Genomic DNA, 13,500 nt, shown 5'->3' with positions numbered 1-13,500 from the left:
TGCCTGAACCCAGGAGGCAGAGGTTGCAGTGAGCTAAGATCACACCACTGCACTCCAGCTTGGGTGACAAGAGCAACACTTTGTCTCAAAATAAATAAATAAATAAGCAAGCCAGGTGTGGTGGCTCATGCCTGTGATCCCAGCACTTTGGGAGGCTGAGGTGGGCAGATCACAAGGTCACAAACTAAGACCATCCTGGCCACTAAGGTGAAACCCCATCTCTACTAAAACTACAAAAATTAGCTGGGCGTGGCAGCATGTGCCTGTAATCCCAGCTACTCAGGAGGCTAAGGCAAGAGAACTGCTTGAATCTGGGAGGCGGAGGTTGCAGTGAGCTGAGATTACCCCACTGAACTCTAGCCTGGTGACAGAGCTGGACTCTGTCTCTAAATAAATAAGTAAGTAAGTAAGTAAGTAAATAAATAAATAGCTGGCATGGCAGTACATGCTTGTAGTCCCAGCTACTTGGGAGGCTGAGGCAGGCGGATTGCTTGAGTCCAGGACTTTGAGGCTGCAGTGAGCTATGACCACACCACTGTACTCCTGCCTGGGCAACAGAGCAAGACCTTGACTCAAAAAACAAAAAATCCAGAAGTCCACAGATACAGACATAAGGTGATAAAAATGACAAGTAAATATTAACAAGCGATTTGGAGAAAGGTACAGCATACAGGACCACAGTGGAACTTACAAGGTTGGAAACACTTTTTTTGTAGAATCTATAAAAAAATTAGGCTAGGCATGGTGGCTCACCCCGAGTCACAGTAAATATATTAGAGATGCTGCATCACTGTTATCTGGCAACCAGCCCCCATCCTGAGGCTATTCAAGAGCCCAAATGGAATGAACTACAATGTAGTTCATTGTATACATACATAACATGATAAAAATGACAAGTAAATGTCCAAAAAAAAAGCCTAATAAATTTGGACAACTACAAATATTTCAGTGCTGCTAGAGTGAAAAGTGTGAGGCCAACTGGGGATGTAAGAGGGCAGAGCAGGTACTGGCAAGGAAGACACTGTCTCAGTTTAAATGCAACTCGAGAGTCTGCATGAGCATCTCAGCAAGAGTGATATAGGTGTGGGAATGGATTAAGTAGTATTTAGGAAGCAGAATCAATAAGACTTGCCAAATGATTTCAGTGTAATGGGCTTGGCAGAACCGGAGGCAATGATGCCACTTACCAAGACAAAGAATAAAGAAAAAGTTAAGGAATGAGGAATGAAGGGAGGTGAAATGGTGGCAGTACATGTGTGGGTGCGGAAGCTGGGGTAGAGAAAGGAAGCTCTGGAGAAAAGTGAGTCAGGGTTAGTGATTTAACAGTCACCATCACATATGTAGTAGTGTAATATACAAGATCATTTACAGTCGAATCTGGAAGAACTCTGACATTTAAGAGTAAGGAAGGAGAGTTGTTCATGGACACGAAGATGAGGTGATCAGAGAGGTTAGATAGAAATCGTGAAAGAAAAATGACACAGAAATCAAGAAAGGAAGAAAATTTTAGAAAAGGAGAGGTCAAAAGTGACAAACCCTGCAAAGGGCAAAAAAAAAAGAGATGAGTTTGGTAAAGAAGTACTTGGAGACCACAGAAGGCACAGTTTTAGTGGTGTGGCGAGGACAGAGATGAAACTGCAGTCGAGAAATTTCCCTTTCAGTGAATGGGAAAGTTACATGATTCTGGAAGTGCGACTGGGAAAAGAATGAGCCATTTATATAAAAAGAGTACCTAGAGAGAGAAGCACAATGAAGGAAGAGTTTTTAATTTTTCTTTTAAGTTGGAATAAACTTGAATATGTTTATATACTGAGAAGAAAAAGCTAACGTCAAGCAAGAAGTTAAAAATACAACAGAAAGTGGAGAAAAATGATGGAGCAGGGTTTTTTTTTTTTTTTTTTGAGACAGAGTCTTGCTCTGTCGCCAGGCTGGAGCAACCTCTGCCTCCTGTGTTCAAGTGATCCTTCCACCTCAGCCTCCCGAGTAGCTGCGACTACAGGTGCATGCTGCCACACCCGGCTAATTTTTGTAGTTTCAGTAGAGACGGGGTTTCACCATGTTGGCCAAGATGGTCTCGATCTCTTGACCTCATGATCCACCTGCCTTGGCCTCCCACAGTGCAGGGATTAAAGGCGTGTGCCACCATGCCCAGCCTGGAGACATTCTTGATGGTCACAGCTGGGGGTGTTGTGCTACTGGTATCTAGTGGGTAGAGGCCAGGGAAGCTGTTAAACATCCTGTGATGCACAGGACAAGGTTTTTGCTATACAGGTGGAGCAAAAGAATAATTGAGCAAGGGGTCATTTACAGGCAGTGCAGTTACTACCAAAGTAAAGCAACATGGGGTTTAGGTTTGAAGGCCACGATGTCAGAGCTGTAGGTAGCACTTAGAAAACTGAAAAGTTAGGAAGTTACGAAGGTAACAAAGAAGTTAAGGACTAGTCAGGTTAGAAGATGAAAGAACTACAAGTATAAGAAATGTGGAGATATCAGAATTTAAGATTTTATAAGAAGAGTAGTTTTGGGGGTTACAATCCAAGGAGGGCCTGAAGGGCAGGAAGGTGGGCTGGGGAATAAAATAGGAATATTTTTATAGAACATCTGCTTATGATACAAGCTGGTACTTCTATAGCATCTCTAATTAATGAAGACTTCATCAGAGATCTAAAAACGTGTGTGTTGTCTCTTTACCTGTACTTCACAAGTTTCTTTGTAGAGTTCCAGTTTCTTCAGTAAGTCCTCATTTTCTGCCTCACACTCAGCCATCTTCTTTTGATAATATTCCAGGAGGTCCTTAGAAGGACAGAGTTTGGCCAGGTGATCTTCTAGGGAAGGCAAGGGGGTTGACTCCAGTGAATCTGCCATTCCCCTCCTCTTGGTGGAATCACTGATGGCAACACCACGTTTGGAGACAACTGTTTGCCTATGTGAAATTAGAAAGGAAATATTTATCATACTCCGTGAAAGTTTATGAGTTATAACTTTCTAAATAAAAGGGTGTTCTGTATTCTTAAAGTGCTTATAATTAAGGTGCTCATAAATTTGAAAGTTTGGCCAGGCATAGTGGCTCATGCCTGTAATCTCAGCACGTTAGGAGGCCAAGATGGGAGAATCACTTGAGCCCAGAAGTTCAAGACCAGCCTGAGAAATACAGTGAAACCCTGTCTCTATTTAAAAAAAAAAAAAAGTTGAAAGTTTGATATTACAGGATAGTAAATAATTTTATTAATTATCTTCCAAGTACTACTGGTTTAAAGCTAAATTCAAAATACATGTTAGAACCAGGAATGGTGGCACAGCTGAGTAGCTGAGCAGTCCCAACTACTCAGAGGGCTGAGGTGGGAGAACTGCTTGAGCCCAGGACTTCCAGTCCACCCTGGGCAACACAGCAAGACCCTGTCTCTAAAAAAGTAAAAGTAAAATACATTAGAAACTAAAGAAATAATTTTAAAAAATAGAATATAGGCTGGGTGTGGTGGCTCACGCCTATAATCTTCACACTATGGGAGGCCGAGGTGGACGGATCCTGACGTCAAGAGTTCGAGACCAGCCTGGTCAACATGGTGAAACCCTGTCTCTACTAAAAATACAAAAACTAGCCGAGCATGGTGGCATGTGCCTGTAATTCCTGTTGGAGGCTGGGGCAGGAAAATTGCTTGAACCCCGGAGCAGAGATTGCAGTGAGCCAAGATCACACCACGGCACTTCAGCCTGGCGACAGAACAAGACTCTGTCACACACACACAAAAAAGAATATAAACTAAGTGAGACCATGTAGTAACAATTAGAAAATGCAGTACTATAAGACACATTGCAGGCCAGGCACAGTGGCTCATGCCTGTAATCCCACCACTTTGGGAAGTCAAGGCAGGCAGATTGCTTGAGGTCAGGAGTTCAAGACCAGCCTGGCCAAAACAGTGAAACCCAGTCTCTACTAAAAATACAAAAATTAGCTGGGTGTGGTGGCACATGCCTGTAATTCCAGCTACTTGGGAGGCTGAGGCAGGAGAATTGCTTGAACATGGGAGGTGGAGATTGCAGTGGGCTGAGACTGCACTACTGCCCTCCAGCCTGGGCAAAATAGGGAGACCCTGTCTCAAAAAGAAAAAAAAGAAACAAACATACTGCAATGGGAACAATCACATCAGATGCTAATCTCTAACATCTGAGACATTTGAATTGCACAGACTAGAACTAGATGTTATAAGTGGCAAAAGACTCTGATCAAAGGCTGGGTATGGCCGGACATGATGGCTCATGCCTATAATCCTAGCACTTTGGGAGGTGGAGGCAGGTGGATCACCTGAGGTCAGGAGCTCAAAACTAGCCTGGCCAGCATGGTGAAACCCCATCTCTACCAAAAATACAAATTAGCAGGGCTTAGTGGTGCATGCCTATAATCCCAGCTACTCGGGAGGCTGAGGCAGGAGAATCATGTGAACCTGGGAGATGGAGGTTGCAGTGAGCCAAGATTGCGCCATTACAGTCCAGCCTGGATAACAAGAGTGAAACTTCATCTCAAACAAACAAACAAAAAAAGGCCATGCATGGTGGCTCACACTTGTAATGCCAGCATTTTGGGAGGCCAAAATGGGCAGATCATGAGGTCAGGAGTTTAAGACCAGCCTGACTAACATGGCGAAACCCCGTCTCTACTAAAAATACAAAAATTAGCCGGGCGTGATAGCACACGCCTGTATTCACAGCTATTCAGGAGGCTGAGGCAGGAGAATAGCCTGAACCTGGGAATTGGAGGTTGCAGTGAGCTGACAGCATGCCACTGCACTCCAGCCTGGGCAACAAGAGCAAAACTACGTCTCAAAAAAAAAAAGGGTGGACATGAAATTTTTGTTTGTTTGCTTCTAGCAAACAAGACTTGAGCTAAAACAATGGAAGTGAGAAAACAAATAGTACAGAAGAAGAGTAACCCTTATGTGAAAATAAATCCAGCTTGGTTGTCTACAATTTACAACATAACAAAACAGACAACAAAGTGAAGAAACTATACCAGAAGCTCTGAGTTGTAGTTAATATATGTGCTTGCTTCTAATAAATAAGCATGAAGATATTAAAATTTGTCAACTTGTATGAAGAAAACCTTAGACATTTTCCCAATCATTAAAAACTTGTGAGAGAAATACTATTTTATTTAACTTTTTTTTTTTTGAGATGGAGTCTTGCTCTGTTGCCCAGGCTGGAGTGGCAATGGTGTGATCTCAGCTCTGCAACCTCTGCCTCCCGAGTTTAAGCAATTCTCCTGCCTCAGCCTTCCGAATGGCTGGGATTACAGGCGCACGCCACCATGCCTGGTTAATTTTTGTTATTTTTTTGGTAGAGGTGGGGTTTCACCATGTTGGCTAATCTCAAACACCTGACTCTGTGATCTGCCCGCCTCAGCCTCTCAAAGTGCTAGGATTACAGGCATGAGCCACAGTGCTCACCTACTTAACAGTTCATATTTTCTTTCTTTTCTTTTCTTTCCTTTTTTTTTTTTGAGATGAAGTCTTGCTCTGTCACCCAGGCTGAGTGCAGTAGCATGAAAGTTGCTCACTGCAACTTTCACCTCCTGGGTTTAAGTGATTCTCCTGCCTCAGCCTCCCAAGTAGCTTGGATTACAGGTTCCTGCCACCATGCCTGGCTAATTTTTATATTTTTAGTAGACGTAGGGTTTCACCACGTTGGCCAGGCTGGTCTTGAACTCTTTTTTTTTTTTTTTGAGACGGAGTTTCGCTCTTGTTACCCAGGCTGGAGTGCAATGGCACGATCTCGGCTCACCACAACCTCTGCCTCCTGGGTTCAGGCAATTCTCCTGCCTCGGCCTCCTGAGTAGCTGGGATTACAGGTACGCGCCACCGTGCCCAGCTAATTTTTTGGATTTTTAGTAGAGACGGGGTTTCACCATGTTGACCAGGATGGTCTCGATCTCTTGACCTCGTGATCCACCCCCCTCGGGCTCCAAAAGTGCTAGGATTACAGGCTTGAGCCACCGTGCCCGGCCTTGAACTCTTGACCTCAAGTGATCCACCCATCTTGGCCTCCCAAAGTACAGGGATTATAGGTGTGAGCCACCACGCCCAGCCGACATTTCATATTTTCTAAAAGGGGTTGTCTCAGGCTGGGAGCCGTGGATTATGCCTGTAATCCCAACACTTTAGGAAGCCGAGGCGGGAGGATTGCTTGAGCCAGGAGGTCACGGCTGCAATGAGCTATGATTGCACCACTGCACTCCAACCTGGGCAACAGAGTGAGACTCTGTCTCAAAAAATAAAAAAATAAATAAAAATTAAAAACTTTAGGAAGTACATTTCCAATACCTTTCCAGTTCCTATTATAAGACTAAGACCACACAAGTCTTGATTTCTTATTTTAACAAGTTGAAAATAAGAAGCAAATGTCTTGGCCGGGCACGGTGGCTCAAGCCTGTAATCCCAGCACTTTGGGAGGCCGAGGCGGGTGGATCACGAGGTCAACAGATCGAGACCATCCTGGTCAGCATGGTGAAACCCCGTCTCTACTAAAAATTACAAAAAAAATTGGCTGGGCACAGTGGCGCGTGCCTGTAATCCCAGCTACTCAGGAGGCTGAGGCAGGAGAATTGCCTGAACCCAGGGGGCGGAGGTTGTGGTGAGCCGAGATCGCGCCATTGCACTCCAGCCTGGGTAACAAGAGCGAAACTCTGTCTCAAAAAAAAAAAAAAAAGAAGCAAATGTCTTACTTTCTGCAGACAGGGGTGTGTATTGGGGTAAAGTTCATGCTGTCTTTTTCACACCTATCAAATACACAAAAAATTCATAATGAGGGGCCAAGAACAGAAAAATAAAAACAGTACAGGACGTATAGACTAGTTCCCTCTTCAACATCATCATATTTTCCTCTTGGAAAGAACTTAATGTTTTAAAATGTAGTTTTCTTTAAAGTATCTCCAAATCCTGAAATTCATGCCTTTTGAATTTTCAAAAGGTACTCCTCATAATTATTTTCAAATAAAAACCAGAATGGTATTAAATATTTAAATGGATAAGCAAACAAAGGAAAAAAGGTCTCCCTGTTATCTGCAACAATGAAAAACAAATCTACAATCTTTTCCTCGAAGTTACAGGATAGGAGAAGGAGATGCAGAGAAGTCTCTAATAAGCAATAAACAGTACATACAGTCAGGTGCAGTGGTCCACACCTATAGTCCCTGCTACTCAGGAGGCTGAGGGAAGATCATTTGAGCCCAGGGGTTCGAGGCCAGCCTCAGCAACATATTGACTTCCCCTGCTCCACTCCCCTCTCCAAAGAAGGAAGTAGTAAATGGAAATTAAGGTAGAGAGAGTACCCACTATATCGAATTTAAAACTAATACAAAGCCATTGATGCTATCTTTATTTCACATGCTTTCTCTAGCATCTTGAGCAAAAGAAAAAAAATTACTTATAAAATTTAAATGTCTCTTCACAATCTCCATCTCAATTCATAATGCAAGATCTTGAGCTCCCGTACTTGCAACAACCTTATTATAGAAATTTTCCTGGGGAGGGATAACGTGGGGAGAAATGCCAGCTATAGTATGCACCTGAAGTAAAATAAATAAATAAATAAATTTATAAATAAAATATCAGGAATATAAACCTCACGGCTGGAAAGGGAATATCATACCATGTTACATGATTGACGGCGGGGGGGGCGTGGGGGGAGGAAGAGAGGCTGATTTTTTATTGCTTCGGTGAAAGCTTTCTTATCAAGCATGCTCTGTCAATCCCTTCTGACTCTGAGCAAGTCAGATGATGTTCTGCTATGTTCTTCTACCTGGTATAATCTGCTTAAAATCTTCAATCCTTTGGGAAAGAATTTTGTGAAAAAGTAGCAAGAGATCATCGCCACTGTTACTTCCACATACCATTTTCCTGCTCAGAACCCCACAGTGCCTCTCTCCCTGATTCCTTTAAAGTTTTCTTTGTTTGGCTTCCAGGGGACCTCTTCCTGGTTGTCCGCTTTCCTTACTGGTCATTACTCATTGCGTTGGTGATCTCCTGAAGTCTCACAGCTTTAAATAGCATATACACATTAATGGTTTTCAAACTGATGCCTTAGTCCTTACTCTGCCCTCTGCTCTAGACTCACACACCTAACTACCTACTCAATCTCTCCACGTGGATGTCTAGCAGGTTTCCCAAGCTTGCCAAGTGTAAAACTGAGCTCCTGATACCTACCTCCCACCACCAAAACTTGCTCTTCTCTTAGAATTCTACATTCCAGTAAATGCTAATTCTATGCTGCCAGTTGTTTATGACAAACAAACAAATGTGGTTGGAGAAATTTTACTCCTCCTCTTTGTCTTACATGCCACACACACCCATTAGCAAATCCTACTAGCCAGCACATCAAAACATCTAGAATCTGACAACTACTTAACACCTATGCCCTCATTGCCCTGGTTCAGCCGTTTTTTGCTTTTTTTTTTTTTTTTTTTTAAATATACAGGGTCTTTCTCTGTCACCCACGTTGGAGTCCAATGGTGCAATCTTGGTTCACTGCCACCTTTACCCCGCTAGGGTTCAAGTAATTCTCCTGCTTCAGCCTCCCTCTGGAGTAGCTGGGATTACAGGCACAGGCCACCAAGCCCCAGTAACTTTTGTACTTTTAGTAGAGATGGGGTTTCACCATGTTGATTAGGCTGGTCTTGAACTCCTGACCTCAGGTAATTCACCCACCTCAGTCTCCCAAAGTGCTGGGATTACAGGCGTGAGTCACCACACTTTGCCCCCGTTCCACTTTCAACCTCATCCCTTACAGTATATTCTCAACACATTAATATATATCAAAACACAAAACTCCCCTGCCCAAAAGCCTCCAATGACTTTCATCTTACTCAGAAAGTCAAGGTCTTTAAAATTGGCTACAGGGTCATATATGACCTGGCCAACCCCATGACTTCTGCGACCTCACCTACTACTCTTCTCATTCACTGCTGCACAAACACTGGCCTCTCTGCTGTTCTTCAAACACAGGCACACTTCTACTTCAGAGTCCCTATACCCATGTAGTTCTCTTTGCTATGATGGTCTTTCCTCATTTATCTACGTGGCTTACTCCCTCCTCCTCCTTCAGAGCTAAAATGTCACTTTCTTGATGAAGTCTTTCCTGACCACTCCACCACCCTCATCCATCTTCTCTGCTTTACTTTTCTCCATGACACGTACAACCTTGGCTGGGTGGTGGCTCACTCCCGTAATCGCAGAACTTTGGGAGGCCAAGGCAGATAGACTGCTTGAGTCCAGGAGTTTCAGAACAGTCCGGGCAACATGGCCAAACCCTGTCTCTACAGAAAATTAGCCAGATGTGGGATGTGCCTGTAGTCCCAGTTAAACGGGAGGCTGTGGTAGGAGGATCGCCTGCACTGGGAGGCCAAGGCTGCAGTGAGCCATGAGCATGCCATTGCAGTCCAGCTTGGGTGACAGAGAGAAGAAAAAAAGCCAAACACTTAGAACCATCTATCTAATATTGAATGTCTGTCTCTCCACACTGTAATATGCAAACTCACTAAGGGCAGGGGTTTTTATCTATTATGTTTACTGCTGTATCCCTAGTAACTTAAATAGTGCCTGGCTCATAATAAGTACTTAATAAATATTTACTGGACACGCACACACACTAATTCTCAATATGAATCTGAAAGACTATTAAACAGCCTTTTCTTCTGCTGGCCAGTCTACTCAATCCAGCTAAAAAATCTGTTTCTGGTTCTCTCATCCCACTTGCTTTCTTCTACAGCCAACCCTTCAAATATGCCATCTTTATTCTTTTAATTCTCTCCTTTAAAATGATTGCTCTCCTCCTCCAAACCCACCTCCTTCCAAAATACTTCTCCAGATTGGGCCAATTTGCCTCTTGTCAAAATACCCTAGAAAAGAAAAATTATTGGATTGGCATGGTAGGATTATGGGTAACATTTTTTAAAAATAGCTTTATGGAAATTTAATTTGTATATACCATTAAATTCATTCAAAGTATACAATTCAATGATTTTTAGCATATTCACAGATACGTGCACCTATCACCAGAGTCCATTTCAGAAGTTTCAACACTTCAAGAAAAAACCCTGTGTCCTTCAGCTATCACCCCAGTCTCCCAGTCCTAAGCAACCACTGATCTACTGTCTCTACAGATGTCCCTATTCTGGACTTGCCTATAAATGGAATCATTTAGTATGTGGTCTTTTGTGACTGGCTTCTTTCACTTAGCATAATGTTTTCAAGGTTCAACTATGTTGCACCATGTATCAGTACTTATCTCTTTTTGCAGATGAATTGTATCCATTGTATGGATATGGATGACAACTTAAAGCTAAATTTCACAGTTCCAAAACCATTTAAAAGTAATTTGAGGCCAGATGCGGTGGCTCACGCCTGTAATCTCGGCACTTTGGGAGGCCGAGGTGGGCAGATTGCCTGAGTTGAGGAGTTCGAGACCAGCCTGGGCAACACAGTGAAACCCTGACTCTACTAAAATACAAAAAAATTAGCCAGGCGTGGTGGTGTGCACCTGTAGTCCCAGCTACTCAGGAGGCAGAGGCAGGAGAACTGCAAGAACCCAGGAAGCGGAGGTTGCAGTGAGCCAAGATCGCACCACTGCACTCTGGCCTGGGCGACAGCGAGACTCTGTCTCAAAAAAAAAGAAAGAGTAATTTGAAACTTTAAAAGAGTCTTCTAACAACCTGCAGCCCTCTTCTACTTCACAGTGACTGTCCTCACTATTGCACACGTCCACAAATAACGCTGTCTACACTCACCTCTCTGGCGGCAAGACGGGGCCTTGCTATGTTGCCTAGGCTGGCCTTCAACTCCTGGACTCAAACAATCCTCCTGCCTCGGCCTTCCAAAGTGCTGAGATTACAGGCAGAAGCCACTGAGCCAGGCCTCGGGCTTCTACTATGACATCTAACCGAACTCTTACTGGTCAGCAGACATCCAAATTAATAAATTCATTGCTCTTTTCTAATAGTGCCAACTACCCTTAATTAATTAATTAATTAATTTATTTATTGAGATGGAGTCTTACTGTGTCACCCAGACCAGAGTTCGGTGGCATGATCTTGGCTCACTGCCACCTCCACCTCCCAGGTTCAAGTGATTCTCCTGACTCAGCTGGGATTACAGGTGCCTGCCACCACAGCTGGCTAATTTTTTGTACTTTTAGTAAAGACAGGGTTTCGGTATGTTGGCCAGGCGGGTCTGGAACTCCTGACATCAGATGGTCTAACATGCCTCTGCCTCCCAAAGTGTTGGGATTACAGGCGCAAGTCACTGTGCCTGGTAGCGCCAACTACCCTTTAAAAATATATTGCTTTGGCTGGGCATGGTGGCTCACGTTTGTAATCCCAGCACTTTGGGAGGCCAAGGCCAGCAGACTGCTTTAGCCCACGAGTTAAGCCTGGGCAACATGGCAAGAACCCATCTCTACAAAAAATTAAAAAATTAGCAGGGCACTGTGGCACGTCTGTAGCCCCAGCTGCTTGGTGTTAGGATCACTTCAGCTTGGGGGGTTCAAGGCTGCAGTGAGCAGTAATTGTGCCACTGCAGTCTAGCCTGGACAATAGAGCAAGTTCCTGTCTCAAAAAAAATTAAAATAAGCTGGGTACGGTGGCTTATGCCTGTAATCTCAGCACTTTGGGAGGCCAATGTGAGTGGATCACTAGGGGTCAGGAGTTCAAGAGCAGCCTGGGCAACATGGTGAAACCCTGTCTCTACAAAAATTACAGAATTAGCTAGGTGTGGCATGTGCCTGTAGCCCCAGCTATTCAGGAGTCTGAGGCAGGAGGACTGCTTGAACTTGGGAGGCAGAGGCTGCACTGGGCTGAGATTGCCCCACTGGTCTCCAGCCTGGGCAACAGAGTGAGACTTTTCTGAAAATAATAATAATAATAAATATTGCTTTGTCGTTGAGACAGTGGGCTCTGAAATCAGACTAGGGATTGAGTCAGAGCCCCGCCTCTTATTAGTGGTGTACCTCCGGCAAGTTATACTCTCTAAATTTCAGTTACTTCTGTGCCATAAGTTGGTGTCAGTATTAAATGACCTAATGAGTACAGAGCCAAGTGACAGTGTTTGACACATAAATAAGCACTCAATAAAGGCAGACTATTATTATTATTGACAATTTTACTCTCTTGGTTCAAAAGGTTCTGTCTTCAACTTTACCATTTCCTCTAAGCATTTATTTGGGAACATCATTATTTCTCCTGTTTTTATGACTAACTCTATCACTTTTTTTTTTTTTGAGACAGAGTCTCACTCTGTCGCCCAGGCTGGAGTGCAATGGCATGACCTGGGCTCACTGCAACCTCCCCCTCCAGGGTTCAAGCAATTTCTGCCTCCGTCTCCCAAGTAGCTGGGACTACAAGCACATGTTACTATGCCCAGCTAATTTTGTATTTTTTTTTTAGTAGAGACGGGGTTTCACCATGTTGGCCAAACTGATCTCGAACTCCTGACCTCATAATCTGCCAACCTCAGCCTCCCAAAGTGCTGGGATTACAGGCATGAGCCACCTTGCCAGCCTATTAATTCTATCATCTAAAGCACTAGAGCAAGCAACAATTACATGTTGAATAAATAAATGACATCTTTTTCAAGCTCTTAATTTGAATTAACAAAAACATACCGGACATTTTCACCTATAGTCTCACTAGCACTTGAAATATTTAGCTTAAAAAGGAAATCACTCAGACTTTTTTTTTTAGCACCTCAAAGCTAACATTTCCTAAACCTAACACATCATCTTTTTCATCCAAATGTGCCCCTTCTACTTTCCTATTTTAGTTACTAATTCAGCGTTTCCAAGCAACCTGGAGTTGGCAACTTAAATTCGTCATTTGATTACTCATTCTCCTGAACCTCCTGTCATCTTACCTATTTTATCTGCACAAAGACCATGTTAATTCAGAATCGCAATACTTCCTACCCACACCACTACAACAGCTTAACTAATGGTTCAACCTACTCCTTGCCTCTCCTGGACCATTTTCTTTAATAAAATTCATCAGTAGCACCTCATAGCCTAAAGCATTAAATCAAACTTGTTAGCCTAAAATTCGTGACCCTTTCTACATAAGGGTCAAACCTATCTTTCTGTTTCCAGATAACTTCCCCGCCTCTATACCTTTGTTTATGAGCTTCCCTCTAGCTGGAACAAAGCTCCCTCAACAGCCCTCATAATTTCCGCTAAGAAAATTTAGTCTGTACACGAAAACTCATCTTAAATACCACCTCTTTTATCTCTTTCCTGAGTCTCTCCACTCAAAACGATTTAGCAAAAATGATCTACCTGCAAAAGAACTGCCTTTGAAATTCTCTACAATTAAACATATTAGAGTTCTTTATTGCTATCGTTTCTCCCAGGATGGCGTGCGTTCCCTGCAGATAGAAACCGTGTTACGCTTCATTTCCTCTCTCAAAACAAAACCCTTGTTTATAGGTAAATTAACGGGTTTCAGCTAGCTTCTATGCACCTATCTCT

General features: G+C 43.3%; 1 protein-coding gene and 1 long non-coding RNA gene across 3 annotated transcripts in view; both read right to left on the bottom strand.

Annotated features, from left to right (window-relative positions):
• Nucleotides 1-13,500, bottom strand: part of LOC128931288 (uncharacterized) — a 685,153-nt gene that overhangs the window by 481,921 nt on the left and 189,732 nt on the right. The gene's annotated exons all lie outside the window — the stretch shown is intronic.
• LOC128931310 (coiled-coil domain-containing protein 77-like) overlaps nt 1-13,500 on the bottom strand; it is a 39,721-nt gene that overhangs the window by 25,703 nt on the left and 518 nt on the right. Inside the window, exon 2 of the mRNA XM_078355232.1 lies at nt 2,692-2,923. Within this exon, the coding sequence (XP_078211358.1) occupies nt 2,692-2,865 (174 nt within the window). The 5' untranslated portion in view covers nt 2,866-2,923. The remainder of the gene's footprint in view (nt 1-2,691; nt 2,924-13,500) is intronic.

The sequence above is a fragment of the Callithrix jacchus genome, chromosome 18 (assembly GCF_049354715.1).
Source record: "Callithrix jacchus isolate 240 chromosome 18, calJac240_pri, whole genome shotgun sequence".
NCBI classification, from domain to species: domain Eukaryota; kingdom Metazoa; phylum Chordata; class Mammalia; order Primates; family Cebidae; genus Callithrix; species Callithrix jacchus.
The sequence above is the reverse complement of the archived record's forward strand: the minus strand, read 5'-3'. Positions and strand labels throughout refer to the sequence as shown.